The sequence below is a fragment of the Kogia breviceps genome, chromosome 14 (genome assembly GCF_026419965.1).
Source record: "Kogia breviceps isolate mKogBre1 chromosome 14, mKogBre1 haplotype 1, whole genome shotgun sequence".
Classification (NCBI taxonomy): domain Eukaryota; kingdom Metazoa; phylum Chordata; class Mammalia; order Artiodactyla; family Physeteridae; genus Kogia; species Kogia breviceps.
In genome coordinates this window covers 20,615,834-20,635,354 of record NC_081323.1, presented here as the reverse complement: position 1 = coordinate 20,635,354, position 19,521 = coordinate 20,615,834, and the positions used below count along the sequence as shown (strand labels likewise).

General features: G+C 42.5%; 1 protein-coding gene across 5 annotated transcripts in view; it reads left to right on the top strand.

The window, feature by feature from the left end:
- Positions 1–8,674, top strand: part of ACTR5 (actin related protein 5) — a 38,695-nt gene extending 30,021 nt beyond the window's left edge. For 2 of the 5 annotated variants that reach the window (XR_010836352.1, XM_067012262.1), the window contains one exon: positions 2,481–3,251. Coding sequence is in view for 3 of the 5 variants with exons in the window: in XM_067012262.1 (XP_066868363.1) it covers positions 2,481–2,507 (27 nt within the window). In the remaining 2 variants the exon portion in view is untranslated. Of the gene's footprint in view, positions 1–1,490; positions 3,252–4,525; positions 4,585–8,474 lie in introns of those variants that run through there. The other 3 variants (XR_010836348.1, XM_067012261.1, XM_067012264.1) reach the window with 3 other exon arrangements.
- Positions 8,675–19,521: the final 10,847 nt, after the last annotated feature.

Genomic DNA, 19,521 nt, shown 5'->3' with positions numbered 1-19,521 from the left:
ACCCAGTTAGTTACTCCTAGCATCCCCTCTGTGTGTGCCAAGGCATGGGTTATGGGACAGATTCTTTGGTACCGCCTAGCAGCTTTCTGGGGAGCATCAACAATGACACAGATGCAAAATTTCACAAAGGTTCTTTTCTGAATTGGGGCTGATTTTGGAGAAGGACCAAATTTTTAAGTGTTTCCAGAGAAATCTGGTTGGATGAAGAAAGTCAGAGCAGAGGTGTATCTTGGGAACCTGAAATAACTTGGTTTTAGCTCTTTGTCAATTCTGGAGGCAGAATCTTAAAACTTCTCATTGCCCTTTTCTTTCACATATTCTGAGTTTGAGTTTGCCCTTCTCACTTCCTGCTATTTAATAGGATTCCAGGGCTTGGCCTTGAGACTGGAGGTCCTCTTATTGACAATTCCTAGTGAAGAGTATCTCAGATAAGAAAGATGTTCCCTCTTTCCCTGCCAGCTTGGAGAAGCAGTCTCCTGAGAGCCGTAGAAAACTGGCCCAAAGAGCCTGTTCTGATAAAATACGGGCTCTCATCCTGTTCGGAATTTGGTTGCAAATGTTAAATGTAACAAAGGATTCTTTTAAGTCACTTGGGTTTTAGAGAAGTCTAATCATGTACTGTTTTTAAAAAATCCTAAAAAAAATGATATCTATAAAATTTTTTAAATCTTAAAAAAAATTGGCAGCCTTGCTTAATTATATGTTGCCCTAGTAATAGCATTTTATTTGACAGCTCTGTTTTTAAAAATGAAGGTACAGCTGTTTTTAAATTGTCTGTATTGGCTAGAAGAGCTTTGCAATTTTCTTCTTTCTCCTATGACTATGATTTTAAATTAACAGTGCATGCTTTCTATATTTGGCTCTGTAATCGTGTATATGTTATACACAATTATGAAACAAACCAATTTCAATTGAGATAAAAGCACAAGCCTTAAAAATCAGAAGCAAAGTAAAACAAATGAAGCTAATTATTAGACATCAAGTTGGTAGCTTACTCACACAGAGAGGTCTTGTTTTAAGTCTTTAATTAGGTGACTTTAAATTAGGTGACTTTACTTTAAGTGACTTTTATTCACAGTAGTGAGAAAAAAACCCAGTAGTTGAATGTACATCTTTAGTGGGATGTATTCTAAGAACAAAAAAGAACTGCAAAGAAATCGTACTGTTTTCAGTAATTATGTTGTTAGTAATAGCATTGGTATAGTTACTGTGCAGATATAAATATTTATGTATATATATGTAAATAATTATGTTAATGTGTTTATGAAGCAAGATTTTCAGCATAAGTTACAAGGCATAAAAATATAAAATCAAAAAATTAAAGTCCTGTAATCCTAAATTTGAATCACAAATATCAGTAAGAGCACATGATGTATTTTCTCTCTAAAAGTATTAATTTCTTAGCTGAAATATGATCTAGAAATAATGAACTGCCCAGTAGCAAGGAATATCCCTCATGTGGCTTCTCAAATGCCATTTCTCATTAAAAGGAACCAGGGCTCCTTGGAGAAATAGCTGATTCCAGTTCTGGGGCAGGAAATATACAAGATGAGACTGGAATAACTTGTTGCATCAGAAAGTGAGGAAACGATCAAAGACTCCTGAAGACTCCTGGGATCACATCAAAAGAACTCAGTGGCTCCCACCCACTGGCCAAAAAATGGGACAACTTGAACATCAGAAAGAACAAAAATGAAGGGTTAAAACATCAAATATTGAAATCCATGAATTCATCATTGGTTACCTTTGGAGGATCCGGCTCATCATTTGAAAACTGATAAAGAGGAAGAAGGGAAAGAAGCAGGCATGGGTCCTGCCTTTCCTGTACAAACTGGGCCCCATGGTAACCATGTAGATGGCAAGGGAGTTTTTCATTATAGAGTTTTTCCAGCTAATGAATGAAGAAAGAATGATAGAATACCGTTATTTGCTAACTCCTGATAATGGCAAGAGACAGAGATCAACGACAGCTGAAAACCATTTGGCAGAAGGCTGATGGCACCTTTGTAATGGATGGATATTGTGTGCCTTCTGGTGTGATACGATGTAGCATACTGAACATCATCCATGAAGTATTCTTACAAAAAAATGTTTAGTCTGAATCTGATCAAGCTTCAGACTTAACTGCCAGTTTATTGGAAATACTGGAGACAGAGAAACCTTGTGTAAATTAGAGTCCCACCAGGATGCAGATGGTGCACTCAGGTTAGGAAAATGAGAAGAGGGTTTGTTACAAAGGTGAAGGCAGAACGTGAAGGATAGCGCAGGATCCTGGAATGAGGGACAGAGAAGCCTTTGCCAGTAGGAGGGAGAAATTACCAGAACCTGGAAGGGGAGGCAGTTGTGTGGAACAGCTGTCTTGAGAGGAACAGTTACCTTCAGTCAAGAAGCACAGCCAACCCAAGGTGGCTTTGCACGGAGGGAGTCGGGGAAATAAACACTCTGACCTCATTCTTCCCCCTCCCTCCCATTCCTACCAGGGCTCCCTATTGGCCAAAGCCAGCTGAAACCAGAGGGCAAGAAAGCCTGGATGATGAAGCCTATTGGGGCAGAGCAATGTGAAGAAGGGTGGAAGGTGGACCTGAATGGGGCAAGTGAGCAAAATCTGTCACAAACATGATAACACCATAGGGTTGCCTTCAACAAAATCCAGAATGCAGAGAACTCGCCAGGATAAACAACCTTCTTCTTCTTCTTCTTTTTTCTTCCATCAAATTACTTGCACAGAAGGGAGGGAAGGGACAAAGTAGGAGAACCTATAAATTAAACATTTTTCCCCTTAACAAATAAATTGCAAAGGGGATAAAAAGAAGGGGACCTGTGTATTAAAAGACATTTGAACCATAACACAGATACAAAGTGTAGACCTGCAGACCCCAGTGCTAATAAATCAACTGGTAAAGAAGATCAACTCCTGGTAAAATCTGGGAAGGCTGAACAGTGTCTGGATATTTGATTGTATGAAAGAATTATTGATAGGTTTTAATTTTTAGATATGACAGTGGTATGGAGACAGAGAGAGAGAGAGAGAGAGAGAGAGAGAAAGAGAGAGAGAGAGCGCTTATGGAGGTACATACTGAAGTATCTGCAGATGAAATGGTATGTCTGGGATTTGCTCCAAAATAATCAAGTGGGGTGGAGGGGAGTGGGAGGGAGGTATAGATGAAACAAGAATAGCCATGTGGTTTTTATCATAAATAGGGGGGATAGGTACATAATGGTGCACTATACTTCTCCCTCTACTTTTTGTATGTGCTTGAAGTTTTCCATTAAAAGAAACAAAAGTAACACTACTCTTGTCTAGCTTCTTTTGTTTGTCTGTAGCGTTTGTTGTAGACATCACTCAATATCACTGCATGTGGAGTTGCTTCTCTTCCACCCTTTAAAAACATGTGCAGAAAAAAATGTGTGTATATCTGCCACAAACGTGATAAAAAAAACCAGGAGAATGCATCCAGGATATCCACATATATGTACACTTCTTACACAAATATTAGCACACTATATAACAGTATACCTTGGAGATCACCCTACATCAATACAAAAACAGCTGCCACATTCTTTTTTCCCTGTCTTTATTTTTATATTATGTTTAATGAATAATGCATTCACAAGATTCTGAAAAACCACTCTCTAATCCTCTGCTCTTCTATACTAAGAAATACGATATAATTGCAGGCGTTTTCCCATAATGGGTGTTTGTTGTTTGACTTTGTGGAGGTGTTTTTCCATGCAGAATTTGTAATGGGCTCAAATCAAGCAGTCTTTTGAAATTGCTTTTGGGTTTCATGTTATCCATAGAAAAGCCTTGCTCACACTGAGAAAACGAAAAACAAAGCCCTACTTTTTCTTCCTATATACTTAGTTATTGTAAACATTTTTATGTAAAAAATAAACTATACAATGGCATAAACATAAGTGGACAACCTAACAAGTTGTAAAGTGAACAGTTATGCAGTCACAATGGTCACGAAAGAACATTGCTTCCCCACCAGGACACTCCAGTATGATCTTTCTTGATCAAAATCTCCTTTCCCCTTGTAGGAAACCACTATACCAATTTCTATAGTATTCCTTTCCGTAACCTTTATAGTTTGACCACCCAATTATGCATCTCTAAACATTGTCTTTACTATGCATCCATGTTGCACATAGCCATGGTTCATTCATTCCCATTACTGTATAGTATTTTGTTGTGTGCTTGTACCATGATTTATTTTTCCGGTTGGAATTTATCTTTGTGCAGGTTTGTGGTAGGGCTCCAGTGGAATTTCTTTTCAGATGACTAGTCAATTATACTAACAGTATTCATTGAGTAATCCATCTTTTCTCCACTGATTTAAATGCCATCTTTATTATTTATTAAATGACCTTATTTTTTCGGTCTACTTTCAGACTCACTCATCTGTCCCATTCATCTCTCTGTCTATTCTTGAATTCATAATGAATTATTACTCTCACTTTATAATACACTTTGAGATGTGGCAGAGTTTATCTTTTCAAATTTTTCTCTCTCTCTTTCCAGGATTTTTCTTGATTTTCCTGCATAATCTTTGGAGTCAGTTTGTTAAGTGCCAAAATAATCCTGTCGGAATACTTATTTGCATCCCATTAAAATTGTAGATTGAAAGATGAAAGATGGTATCTTTTCTTTATTGAATCTTCTAACCAAAAATGGGACTGTGCCTTTTTCCTTTATTCACATAATAGACTTCGAAAGTTGCATTCATATATTTCCATTCTTTGTGAAGCAACCCATTCATTTAAACATTTGAATAGTATTCCATTATGTTTCATGCCATAATTTATTTAATGATTCCACTTTTGAATGGCATATTAATAAATGTTTCCAAGATTATTCTCTTACAAATAGTGCTGCAACAAACATCCTTGCATACACACATATTCAGGAAGGATACACTACCACAAGTGAAACTGCCAGACCAAAGGAGATTTTAAATGTTGACAAATATTGTCAAATCACTGTACAAAAACAATATCAATGTACACTCTCCCTACAGGTATCCACTCATTTTTTCACACTTTGACCAATCCTACATATTTCCAACTTTAAGTGCTTTTTCTAATAATCAGTAAATTATATCACACTATGGCTTTAGTGAATACTTCTTTGATTTCTGGTCATTTATATTTCTTTTGAACATTCCCCATTCACATCCTTTGCCTGGTTTGATAATGGGATATACATCTTCTTCACATGGATTTTGTATATGTTCTTTATTTTGTGTACTTTCCTTTTATTAAATTATGAAACATTTAAGTTTCTTTTAATGTCTCACATTACAGTTTTCTAATTTTCCCCATAAAGATATCATGCAGGTATATTCCTAGATACCTTGTAAGCTTTTATTGTTATTGTAAATGGCATCTTTTGTAAAAGGACATTTTCTAACTGTTTGTTACTGGTATGTAAGAACATAATTGATTTTTTTTTTTCTTTTGCGGTATGCGGGCCTCTCACTGTTGTGGCCTCTCCCGTTGCGGAGCACAGGCTCCGGACGCGCAGGCTCAGTGGCCATGGCTCACGGGCCCAGCCGCTCCGCGGCATGTGGGATCTTCCCGGACCGGGGCACGAACCTGTGTCCCCTGCATCGGCAGGTGGACTCTCAACCACTGCGCCACCAAGGAAGTCCCATAATTGATTTTTATCATGGGTGTTTGTTTATTGATGATGTATCTAACAACCTAGAAGAACTCTTATTAGTACTAATGACCTGAATGAAGAATATTGGATTTTTTAAAAATACTTTTTTCAAATTTATTTTGGCTGTGCCAGGTCTTAGTTGCAGCACATGGGATCTTCACTGTGGCATGTTAAGTTGCAGCTTATGGGATCTTTTTAGTTGTGGCATGTGGACTTCTTAGTTGTGGCATGTGGACTCAGTTGCGGCATGTGGACTTCTTAGTTGCGGCATGCAGACTCTCAGTTGTGACAAGCATGTGGAATCTAGTTCCCCAACCAGGAATCGAACCCAGGCCCCCTGAATTGGGAGCGCAGTCTTACACACTGGACCACCAGAGAAGCCCCACCACTGGATTTTTTTTTAATTTGCTTATTTTTTTTGGCTGTGTTGGGTCTTTGTTGCTGTGCTTGGGCTTCTCATTGCAGTGGCTTCTCTTGTTTCAGAGCACAGGCTCTAGGCATGCAGCCTTCAGTAGTTGTGGCGCATGGGCTCAGTAGTTGTGCTCACTGGCTCTAGAGCGCAGGCTCAGTAGTTGTGGTGCACGGGCTTAGTCACTCCGCGGCATGTGGGATCTTCCCGGACCAGGGCTCGAACCCATGTCCTCTGCATTGGCAGGCGGATTCCCAACCACTGCGCCACCAGGGAAGCCCTGGATTTTTTAATGTATAAAATCACAGACGTGTAGTGTCATGTGGTCAACAAATAATTAAGCAAGTCTTGTGACGCAGGAAATGGGGAGAGGGAGACAGAAGTGCAGACGCTGGAAGAAAGTGGAAGAAGTTGGAAGGAAAAGAGAGACAGAGAGAGAGTCAGAGGAGAGAGAGGCAGGAGGTGGGCAGAGAGCAAGGACTTTGCGCATGTGAAGTAAGTGCACAGGGTGGAAAAGAGGGCTTAAGTAAGTTTCTGGGAATTTTGTATTTCCCTTCATGGTGTTTGAAAAAAAAGTCAAGTTGTAACATTTGGGGGTGGAGTGGGCTGGACCGTGCTTGCATGATGACAGCAGTGTTTTGAGGCTGGACCTCATGGATCTGGCTTATACCTGCTACAAACATGCACAGACCAACCATAAGACTGGCTCTAGAGCAAAAGAACAAGAAAAAAAGAAAATATGCAAAATACTATATTGATATAATAGAGCAGATAACTGGACTGCAGAGAGGCAACATCATGGCCATTCCAACATAAAGAGAAAAACCAGGAAATTAAAGAATAGTTTACGATCATGAAAAACATAGAAAAGAGTTTGGTGATAAAAATATAAAATACGTTAAAGTTAAAATCTATAATGTCCTTGATATACAGTACAGGATTAGAGCAAGAATGTAAAATAATAATAATTATTATTTTATAATAATTAATAAATAACATTATTTAATAATGCCAATATTATTGTTGTTGTAGTTGTTATTATTATAGCTTTCTAGACAGATCTGGTTTGAAATTCTGGATCCTCCACTCACAAGCTGTATGAATTTGGGCAAAGGAAGGCAATCCGTGAGATTGGGAGGCCAGTGAAGAAGGCAAATCTGTGATAAAAACACAGGTTTGTAGAAACAAGACAAAACATGCACACTGGCTCAAGACCATGGGACATCTAGGCCTCAGCTGGGATTCCTGGACCAGGAGGCGTGGCCACGGCGGGCTTGGTCTCTCATCCTCAATCTACCCCAGTTTTGTCCACAAGGTGGCAGTGTTTCAAGAGAGCCAGGCTCAGTACACGAGCACTTTTCAAGCTCCTGCTTTCATTACATTTGCTGGTGTCCCACTGACCACAGCGAGTCACACAGACAAACCCCAAGTCAGTGTGGGAGGGAGCTACACACAAGTGTGGCTATCGGGAGGTGTGGTTCCTTGGGAAGCATTAATGTGATGGCATTACCATGTAATGTAAATACACTGTAACGTGCAAGGCATGCTTGGCCCTCATCAGCTCAGGTCAGACCTTCCCTGGAGCAGCCCAGGCATAAGCAGGTGCGACCAGCAGATGGGACCAGAGCTGGTGGGATGTGAATTATTGCAGGGGACTGATGCTTTGACGAGAGGGTTGAACCAGGGGTGGGAGCAGCACAGAGGAGGTGATCAAAGGGCCAACAAGGAAAGAGGTGACAAACACAGGCTCTGGAGCAGGCAGAGTTGGGTTGGAGTCTTGACTCTGCCACTTACTTGTTCTGTGGCACTGGGCTAATAACTTCCTCACTCCAGCCATTGGTTTCTTCATCTGTAAAACCAACCTCACAGATGGTTGTTAAGAATTAAATAAGCTCAGTAGAACTTAGCCTGGCACAAAGAAGCCGTCCATAAATGGCAGCGGTTGTGACCAGTGTGACAAGGCTGGTGGTAAAGATAATGATGGTCAACTGGGGACAGGGTCAGGGATGCTCTGGATGGGTGAATAAGAGTGCCCATTAGAGAATGGCAGGTGAGGGTGTCCCAGGCAGAGAACACAGCGTATTCAAAGGCATAGGGGTAGGAGGAGTACAATGCTTAGCAAACTCTGATGCCACTGGAGTGCGTGGGGCAACCGCAGGAGGGGTGCCAGGGCACACTGCATTTCCCCCAAGATACCCGTAGTAACATCTCCGACCTCATATAATCTTCTGACAGGGTGACTGTTATGGGTTGAACTGTGTCCCCCAAATTCATATGTTGAAGTCCTAACCCCAGTACCTCAGTGACTGCATTGAAGATAGGGTTTTAAAGAAGTGATTCAGTTAAAATGAGGCCATTAGGGATTAGAGCCCTAAACCCATCCGACTGTTGTGCTTACAGGAGGAGGAAATTTGGACAGACAGAGACACAGGGCGTGTGAGCACATGGGAAAGACCACGTGTCTGCAAGCCAAGGAGAGAGGCCTCAGGAGCAAACAAACGTGCCGGCAACTTTTCTTGGACTTTTAGCCTCCAGAACTGTGAGAAATAAATTTCTATTGTTTAAGCGGTATTTTATTATGGCAGCCTTAGCAAACTAATACAGTGACCTTGACATTCCTCCCATCCTGTGGAGGCCTACGTCCTCTCCCCTTGAAGCTGGGTGGAGACATTCATGCTTGAACCCAGCTGTCATGCTGTGAGGAAGCCCAAGCTAGCCCACACAGAGGGACCGCATCGAGAGAGCCTATGTAGGGGCTCCTGCTGACCATCTAGCTGAGGTCCTAGCTCACAGCCAGCACCAATCGTGAGACATGTGAGTGAAGATGCCTCCAGATGATTCCAGCTCCCAACTGTTGAGTCCTTCCAGCTGATGCCCCAGATACGTGGAACAGAGACAGGCTGTCCCTGCCATGCCCTTTCCAAATTTGGAATTTGGCACAGAATTCATGAGTAGGATAAAATGGTTGTTTACCCTCCTGAATTTTGGGATAGTGTGTAACACAGCGACAGCAATTCCCAAACACTCTTCCAGAGCAGCTACCACCAGCCCGACTTTCTCATATAAAAGCAAAGAGCATCATTGTCCATCCAGTACAACCCAACCCACCCCCCAGCCCCGCCACCAACTTTGCTAGAGAGCTATTGCTGTCACCTGGTGGCCAATAGAAAACATGCACTGTTTTCTCTTTAAAGAGAAACACTTTCATTCATTCATTCATTCATTCTACAAACATTTCACAATTCCTGCCGGTGGTGGGTCAAGGGTAGTTTTTAAAAAAAGCATAATCTAACGTTACTGTTTTTTGTATGCTTTCATCTTTGGTCATGAGATTTCATTTATAACTCCACAATTCCTTACATTCTCTTCCAAAATCCAAAATTCTCTGAAAACGGAAAGGTTTTTCATCGGTTTACAGAAGCTCACTGAGTAGCTAAAACCTAATCTGAACTGACATAAGGCTATTTATATTCTTTCATTAACATTTCACAGCAGAAACATTAATGTTTGATTATGGGGTGCTGACCCAGGGATGTTATATAGTAGATCGCATTAGTTCTCAAAGTGTGGTCCCCAGGCCAGCAGCAGCATCACCTGGGAACTTGCAAAACATAGGAATTCTCAGGCCCACCCCGGACCGATGGAATCAAAACTTCTGGGATGGGCCGCAGACTTCTGTGCTTCACCGAACCCTCCTGGTGATTCTGATTCATGTTCAAGTATGTGAATCACTGATAGAAAGTACATGAAACACATTACATTTATAAAACCCCAAAGTTCTGAATTCCAAAGCACATTTGGCTCCCTTGGTGTCAGATGAGAGATGTCTTGTGGACCTGTATTTTGAAATTTCAAGTCATATTAATGGAAGCCATGAGAATTTTATTTTTTAAAAAGGGGGGGGGGAAGAAAGAGGGAAGATGTTCTTTTTTAAAATTTATTTATTTTATTTTTAATTTTTTTGTGGTACGCGGGCCTCTCACTGTTGTGGCCTCTCCCATTGCGGAGCACAGGCTCCGGACGCGCAGGCTCAGCGGCCATGGCTCACGGGCCCAGCCGCTCCGCGGCATGTGGGATCTTCCCGGACCGGGGCACGAACCCGTATCCCCTGCATCGGTAGGCGGATTCTCAACCACTGCGCCACCAGGGAAGCCCGGAAGATGTTCTTTGAAGGAATGGACAAAGGGTATGATTAATAATAATCCAAGCTAACTTTTGCTGAGTGTTTATAACCTACCAGGCACTGTGCCGGGAGCCTACCCTCGCCGACTCCACACAATGACCTTAGGAGGTAGGGATTTTTTTATCATGCCCATTTTATGAATGCAAAATCTGAGGCAAGGGGAGTGAGCAATTACCAAAGCTTGGAGGGGGCCACCACCAGGAGCCATGGTCTTCAGTCGAGGGACATAGCCAACTCAGATGGCCTCGTTTCTTCTGCCCACTGATCTCCTGCTGGTGCCTCCCTTTGGCCAAACCCTAAAAGAAGCCAGAATACAAGGGAATTCCTACAGCTTAACCCCCAGTGATGCAGAGCAGAGTGAAGGATGGAGAATGGATCTGCAGCGGCCATTCTACTGCCTGTGTAAGTCTCACAATTGGATGCTATTTTGTTCTGAAAATATAAAAGTATCACACTGAAAGTATCCATTTGCAACTTGCCTTTTTTTTCCCACTCACATTTTGTTTTCCAGATTTATCTATGTTGATACAGTTAGCTTTATTTCAGTTCATTTTCTCTGTTGTTTAGAATTCCATCATATTAAAATACCCCTTCATTCATTGGTGTCCACTTCCTTATAGGCAGGCATTTAGAACATTGCCAATCATTTGCGACTTCCGACAAAGCCGCCGAGAAATACCTGTTCCTACACAGGTGGGAGGCTTTCTCCAGGCCAAGTACCCTAAAAGTGGAGTTGCTGGGCCAACCTTCCTAAATAATGCTAAATTCCTCTCCAAGGAGGTGGTACCAGTGTGTGGTCTCCTAACCCCAGAGGTTCCTGTTTCATAGTCCTAGCCTGTCCCAGTATGGAAAGATCTCTTTTGCGGCCATTTCTGACAGCTGTCAGCTTTTCTCTCCTGGATGTTTTTTTTGCATTTCCCTAATCATTCTGAAGTTGAGCATCTCTTCAACCAATCTGTCATTTGGGGATAGACATCTTGCCTTCTTCCTCAGGTTTTGCGTCTTTATCTTCCAAGCCTAGGTTGCAAGAATTCCAAAAGACCTCTCCTGTCTTGTCCAAGGCAGCAACATGTGAAAAGCGCATTGGCTTTCCAACGACTACCTGGGTTGTGAATATTACAGACTCTCTGCAATTCAGTACTGAGGAACCACTTTTTTCCCTTTGGGTGGTGTCTGTCCTTCCCCAGAGGCAAAGAGTAACAAAACAACAATTGAGGGAAGACAAACTAAACCTGAGTTTATAATTTACAAAATTTTATCTAGCCGCATTTTCAAGCGCTGTTTACTGAAGCCCTAGTGTAAGCCAGAACCCGTAATACGTTTTCCCTCGACAGCCCTGTAAAAGGTCACGTCGTTCATTCAGCAAGACCTTCCTGTGCGCCAACCTTTGTTAGGCCCCGGAAATTTAGCAGTAAACAAAACAGACATGATTCCTGATCAGAGATGCTCACCATCTATATACGAGCTTGTTAGGGCTGCCATAATGGTAGACCACACACTGGGGGGGCTTCAACAGCAGAAACTTATTTTCTCACGATTCTGCAGGTTAGAAGTCTGAGATCAAGGTATCAGCAGGGTTGATTTCTTCTAAGGCCTTTTTTCTTGGCTTGTAGCTGACCATCTTCTTCCACTGTCTTCACGTGGTCTTTCCTCTGTGTCTGATATCTTTTTTTGTTTGTTTGTTTTTTGGCCTCACCACATGGCTTGGGGGATCTCAGTCCCCCGACCAGGGACTGAACCTGGGTGCCGGCAGTGAAAGCCCAGAATCCTAACTACTAGGCCACCAGGGAACTCCCAAGTCTCCTCTTCTTATAAGGACACCAGTCATACTGGGTGAGAGCCCAACTCGAGGACTTTATTTCCCCCTTCATCACCTCTTTAAAGGCCGCATCTCCAAATACGGTCACATGCTGAGGCACAGGGGGTTAGGACTGCAACATACGGATTGCATATGGTGGGGACACAATTCAGCCTATAGCACTGTCAGATGGGAGAAGCAGACATGAATCCAGCAGTCACAACCACGTGAACAATTACAGCTGTGGCTTCTGGGACCAAGAGAACCAAAACCAGGGGGTTTGACTGAGGGGCTTCTAGGAAGCCACCTCCAAGGAAGTGACATTTGGGCTAAGACCTGAGAAAAGGGTGGAGGTTAAGCCGAGAACGAGGGGACAACAGGCCAGGAAGAGGGGACAGAATGTGCCAAGAGATGCTAGCACCCGGCGGGGCATTGGAGGAACTGAAAGGCGGCTAGAGGAGGAGGTTGCTGGGGGCACCTCTTGGGATGGTGAAGCCTTGGGCCAGATAAAAATCCAGCCCCACCCCCACCCCATGACTCCCTGCCTGCCTTAAAAGATACAGATCCCAAGCCTCACTCTGGATCTACTGATACTAAACCAGAATCTCCAAGGGCTGGGCCTCAGGAACCTGCATTCCTTCCCACACCCTGAATTGTTTTATTTTGAAAAGATACCCCACTTGCAGAGAAATTGAAAGAAAAGTACAAGGAACCCTTGAATACCCTTCACCTAGATTCACCAATTGTTAACATCTTGGCCCATTTAGGCTTTTCTTTCTCCCTCCTTCGCCCTCTCCTCAGCAGGCATCCCCTAAGAATAAGATAAGGACCTTTTCCTCCGTCACCACAATACCATTATCATGTCTCAGAATATTAACATTAATTCAGAAATGTCATCTAATCTACAAACAACAGTTCAATTCTCCATGTCCAGAAAATTTCTTTTATAGCTATTTACTTTTTCAATCCAGGATCTAATCAAGGTCCACACATTACATATCTACTTTTGGTTATGTCCCTTTCATCTCTTTTAATCTAGAAGAACTCCCCACCTTAGAAACTATTCGCTTTTTAAGAGAGTCCAGGCTAGCGGAATGCCCCACATTCTAGATTTGTCTAAATTTTCCTCATGATTAAAATCAGGTTAAGTATTTTTGGCAAGAATATGACATAGAAGATGTCAAGTACATCTTATTGCATCACAAAGGGGCACACAATGTCAGGTCGAGGCTGGGTTTGATCACTGGCTAAGGGGGAGACTGCTGGGTGTTTCCGTTGTGAAGGTACACTTTCCCCCTTTTTAATCAGTAAATGATCTGATGTGAATATTCCATTACCCAACTTTCCACCCAATGGCTCTAGCATTTGTGGATGAATTGCCTTTTCAATCAATACTTAAGTGGTTGTAAACTGGCATCTGTATTTTTAATAAGTGCCCCAGGCAATTATTCTACTCAGGGAATTTGGGAAACCCTGGGGTGTTACTATCAAGGCAACCGGAGGCTTTGACTAAGACAAAATGGTCATGAGAATCCATCAAATACACATCCCTAGGCCCCATCCTAAACCAAAGAGTGAGAGAGGGGTGCAAAGGACAGGCCTAGGAATCAGCATTTAACACCCTCTTCCTTTCCTTCTGTGGGGTGATTCTGTGCTCCCCAAAGTTAGAGAAGCACAGGCCTAGAGGGTGATCCTTAGCCTGGCTGCACATTGCATTTTTAACAACCCTGAGGAGTATTTGTGATCTGTGTGTATGTTTAAAAGTAAGAGCCCCACGTCCAGAATCTGATTCAAACCGCCTGGGGGAGAGCCTGGGCATCGACATTTTTAAAAAGCTTCCTTATATATATGGCTAACTGAATCACTTTGCTGTACACCTGAAACTGCTACAACATTGGAAATCAACTATACTCCAATATAGAATAAAAAATTGAATTAGAAAAAGAATAAATGTGAGTCATTAGCCATTATAGAAAAAAACAATTGCACACTGTGATATAAGAAATTGATTCTGTGTGGATTGTTAACGTAACTTTAAAGCTAAGTAAACAAATTTCTTAAGAAAAAAAAAAAGCTTCCTTAGTGATTCCAACGTGCTGTCAAGTTGAGAGCCGCTGGGCTAAGACGGTTCTTTCTAAACGGAATATAAAAATGAAAACCCTACGTCCCCTTCTCCTCATTCCCCTTGAACACACAGCAACACAGGACTGAGCTCACCTGCCAGCCGAAAACATCTGGTGTCCTCTCTATGCCACTTATGCGCTCTTTCTTTGGGGCGCTTACAAAACAGGTCAAAGAAAGGTCACTTCCCTCAAAAGCACAGGGACATGGGAAAAAAGACACACACAAAGACAAGCAAGTATTATACAATCGGAGTTTCACAGACCAGGAAACCGACACTCTGGAAGGGGAAATGACTGCCCAGCGAGTTCACGGCAGAGCCCGGACTCCTACCCGGGATGCCTTTCTCCCACCTGGTCATCTTCGCTTGAGCCCATGGGGCACCCTCTGCACTTCCTGCACTTCTGTTGGGTGGGCCTGGCCTGGAGCCAACATCTTCACCGGCAGAATCAGCCACTTATCCAGGCTTACTCTGGGCCAGGCACTGGACAATTGAAGTATAGTTGATTTACAATGTTGTGTGTGTGTGTCTATATATATGAGAAGCATTTTGCTTTTTATTTATTTATTTATTTTAAATTTTTGGCTGCGTTGGGTCTTCGTTTCTGCATGCGGGCTTTCTCTAGCTGCAGTGAGCGGGGGCTACTCTTCGTTGCGGTGCGCGGGCTTCTCATTGCGGTGGCTTCTCTTGTTGCTGAGAACGGGCCCTAGGCACGCAAGCTTCAGTAGTTGCAGCGCGTGGGCTCTAGAGCGCAAGCTCAGGAGTTGTGGTGCACGGGTTAGTTGCTCTGTGGCATGTGGGATCTTCCTGGCCCAGGGCTTGAACCCGTGTCCCCTGCATTGGCAGGAGGATTCTTAACCACTGTGACACCAGGGTATTCCCCATTTTGTTTTTTAGATTCTTTTCCATTATAGGTTATTACAAGATATTGAATATAGTTCCCTGTGCTATACCGTAGGTCCTTGTTGTTTATAGATTTTATACAGAGCGGTTTGTATCTGTTAATCCCAAACTCCTAATTTATCCCTCCCCCGCTTTCCCCTTTCCCCTTTGGTAACTATAAATTTGTTTTCTATGTCTGTCAGTCTATTTCTGTTTTGTAAATAAGTTCAATGTATCATTGTTTTAGATTCTACATAAAAGTGATAGCATAAGATATTTGTCTTTGTCTGACTTCACTTAGCATGATAAACTCTAGGTCCATGCATGTTGCTACAAATGGCATTATTTCATTCTTTTTGATGGCTGAGTAATATTCCATTGTATATATGTACTACATCTTCTCTATCCATTCATCTGTTGATGAACGTTTAGGTTGCTTCCATGTCTTGGCTATAATAAATAGTGCTGTTGTGAATATTGGGGCACATGTATCTTTTTGAATTAGAGTTTTTGTCTTTTCCAGATATACGCCCAGGAGTGGGATTGCTGGATCATATGATAACTCTATTTTTAGTTTTTTAAGGAAAAACTAAAGGGGTTCGTGCAGGGGCACGAACCCTCATCCCCTGCATCGGCAGGCGGACTCTCAACCACTGAGCCACCAGGGAAGCCCCCTCCAACATTTTTCCATAGTCTATTAGAATGTTCATTGGCATTAGACTGTACCCTAATGTCTCATGGACAAAAGATGGCCTCAAACTAAAAGGAGGGACTTTCCTGCCTGGGGCAGAATAGAGAGGTTTAGACATGGTCAGTGTTGCTTTCAAGGACCAGAGTATAGTTTGACTTTTTTTTTGGGGGGGGGGTTAAATACTTTATTGAGATGTAATTCACACACCATATAATTCACCCATTTAAAGTATACAATTTAATGGTTTTTAGTACATTCATAGTCATGTAACTATCACTCCAATCAATTTTAGTACATTTTCATCACACCAAAAAGAAACTGGTTATATGTCAATTATATTTCACTTAAAAAAATAAAGAAAACCAGTGCCCATTATCAGTCACACTCCATTTGCCCCCAATACCCCCTCCCAACTCTAGACAACTACTAATCTACTTTCTGTCTTTATAGATTTGCCTCTTCTAGACATTTTATAGAAATGGTATCATACAATATGTGGTCTTGTGACTGGCTTCCTTCACTTGGCATGTTCTCAAGGTTCATGTTGTGGCATGTATTGGTACTTCACTCATGTTGATTGTCAAATAACATTGCATTGTATGGATACGCTATGTTTTCCAGATCCATTTATCATTCGATGGAGATTTAGACTGTCTCCCTTTTTTGGCTATTATGAATAATGCTGTCATGAACATTTGTGCACAAGTTTGTGTGGACATTGTTTTCACTTCTCTTGGGTATATACCTAGGAGTGGAATTGCTGGGTCAGCCAGAAACTCTATGTTTAACATCTGGGGGGAACTGCCAGACTGTTTTTCAAAGCAGCTATACTATTTTAGATTCCCACCAGCAATGTATGCAGTTTCCAATTTCTCCACATCCTTGTCAACATTTGTTATTACCTGTCTTTTTGATTATAGCCATCCTAATGAGTTTGAAATTGTATCTCATTGTGGTTTTTTTGTTTGTGTTTTGTTTTTGTTTGGCCGCGTGGCTTGTGGTATTTTAGTTCCCTGACCAGGGATTGAACCCGGTCCCGGCTGTGGAAGTGCCAAATCCTAACTACTAGACCCCCAGGGAATTCCCTCATTGCAGTTTTGATTTGCATTTCCTTGATGGCTAATGATGTTGAGCATCTTCTCATGTACTTATTGGCCATTTGTACATCTGCTTTGGAGAAATGTTTATTTTGATTCCTTGCTCATTTTAAAAATTGTTATTTGCCTTTTTATTACTGAGTTGTAAGAGTTCCTTATATATTCTAGATACAAGTCAGATAAATGCTTTGCAAATATTTCCTCCCATTCTGTGGGTTATTGTATTTGTTTGCTAAGGCTGCCATATCAAAATGTCACAAACTGGGTGGCTTAAACAACAGAAATTTATTTCTCACAGTTCTGGAGGCTAGAAGTCCAAGATCAAGGTGTCTGCAGATTTGGTTTCTCCTGAGGCCTCTCTCTTGGACTTGTAGATGACTGTCTTCTTCCTGGGTCCTCACGTGGCCTTTCCCCTGTGCAAGCATCCTTTGTGTCTCTTCCTCTCCTTATAAGGACACTAGGTATATTGGATTAGGGCCCCACCCTCAGGGCCTTAGTTTGACTTAATTACTTCTTTAAAGACCTATCTCCAAACAGAATTATTGATACAGTCTGAGGTACTGGGGGTTAGGACTTCAGCATGTGAATTTTGGGGGAACACAATTCAGCCCATTACAGTTATCTTTTCGCTTTCTTGATGGTGTCCTTTCAAACACAAAAGTTTTTAATTTTAATGAAGTCTGACTTGTCTATTTTTTCCTTTGTTGCTTGTGCTTTAGGTGCCATAGCTAAGAAACCACAACTTAATCCAGGGTCACAATTTATGTCTATGTTTTCTTCTGCGAGTTTCATAGTTTTAGCTCTTATGTTTCAGCCTTATCTGTTTTAATTTTTGTATATGGTGTGAGGTAGGGGGTCCAACCTCATTCTTTTGCATATGGAAATCCAGTTGTCCCAGCACCATTGATTGAAAAGACTATTCTTTAAATTGTCTTGTCACTTTTGTTGAAAATCAATTAGTCATAAAAATAAGGGTTTATATCTGGAATCTCAGTTTTATTCCATTGATCCATGTCTATCCTTATACCATACTGCACTTGTCTTGATTATTGTAGCTTTGTTTTGAAATCAGGAAATGTGAGTCTTCCACCTGCTTCTGAGTATACTTGAACTTTGGATATCAAACATTGTGAGCAGTGTAGATGAACAGCACAGCATGGGGATTTGGGCCCATACTCAAGGCATCATTTCAGGAAGCAGGCTCCAAGTTCTGCACATGCCTTGGAGAGACGGATTCCCGCCCTCTCAGCTCACAGCTCTTCATGATAAATCAATGGAAACATTCTGCAGTGAACAATGATCCCCTTGGGTTATTTTAAACATCACTTTAAGTCTTCCCTACCTGTCCTGCTCTCTAATTGCTCTTCTGAAACGGTGTCATTCACAACTCGATTATTAATGAACTGAGAGGAAGCCAGGGGTTAAATTGGGGAGGAGCTTTCAGAGAAACTGGGGAGGTTGGGGGCCCAGAATAAGCCCAATCCAGAGGTTTTTCACTTCCCCAAGAAAGGTCACGGAGTTTCCTCAACAAACAGGAAATCACTAAACTCAGGTTAAACTGTCAGCCACAGAAGAATGTTGCTATATAATAATGAGTATGGGATTTCTTTGAACAAGAAATTGAATTGAATTAATTGGGTATCACCCCGAAACTCCCCAAACTTAAACCTTCTCTGTGCCCCACTGGCTGGCCCTGGGGTGCCTAGGGTTCTAGTCTGGAGGCTGAGAAAGCTCAGGAAACAAGGTCCTTTGTGCAGAAGAGAACTCTATTGTTCTAAAGCCCCTGTTCAGTGAGTGTGGATTCCAGAGAATGTTTGGGGATGGATTTTTTTCCCTTTTGTTTGTTAACTTTCTCTCCTCTTCCTGGGGGGTGGGGGTGGGGTAGAGAGAAGGGTCTTCTCAACAGCAACTTAAAGATAGTTAAATCCACTGTCCTGTAAAGAAAAGATGGTGTCGAGTCTTCAGCCTAGGAAAGAGGATTGAATTAAATGATAGGAGCCACCGGGTGTTTATTACTTTTTATCTCAGTGAGGCAGCCCCTTTCTAGATCCTGTACCTCCCAAACAGTGGCAGACGTCATTGGAGGTACGACCACTTCCTTCCTCCTTCGCTTCACTTCCTTTCTTCCCAGAAAGAGTAAATGATGCGATTCTACGTCGCAGGCCACGGCCTCCATGCTCCCACTAGTCTGACTCTCGTCTCCCACTCCTCAGTTGGGGGACCTGATCCCACAAACCTGCCCCCAGGGCAAGGCCTGGTTGGGCTCCTTGACGTCCTAGGAAGCCTTCTGACTCAGGCTTCAAGGTAGGAAACTTGAATTGCTGGCACTTGTACTAATGCTGTGTGACCTTGGGTGGTTTACTGCGGCTCTCTGGGCTTCCTGATGCCCTTCCATCAAATGGGAGCAAGAATCCAGTCCTGGGCTTCCCCCTTTCCAAGCTAGTAGTGTTGGAGGGTGGGAGGAAGGCCGTGAGGAAAACTCTTCCGAACCCTGGTCGCTTCTCATCCGCATTCAATTTCCAGCTGCTCAAAGGGTAGGGTGGTGAAGGGGTGGGGAGCACCCAGAGACGCGAGGACCCTTCCTGGAGCTGCTTCGTCGGCCAGGCAGAGTAGAGCGTGCCCACTCCCTTCCCACGAGCTCAGGCCCCGCCTCGGGGGAGGAGCCGAGGGGCGG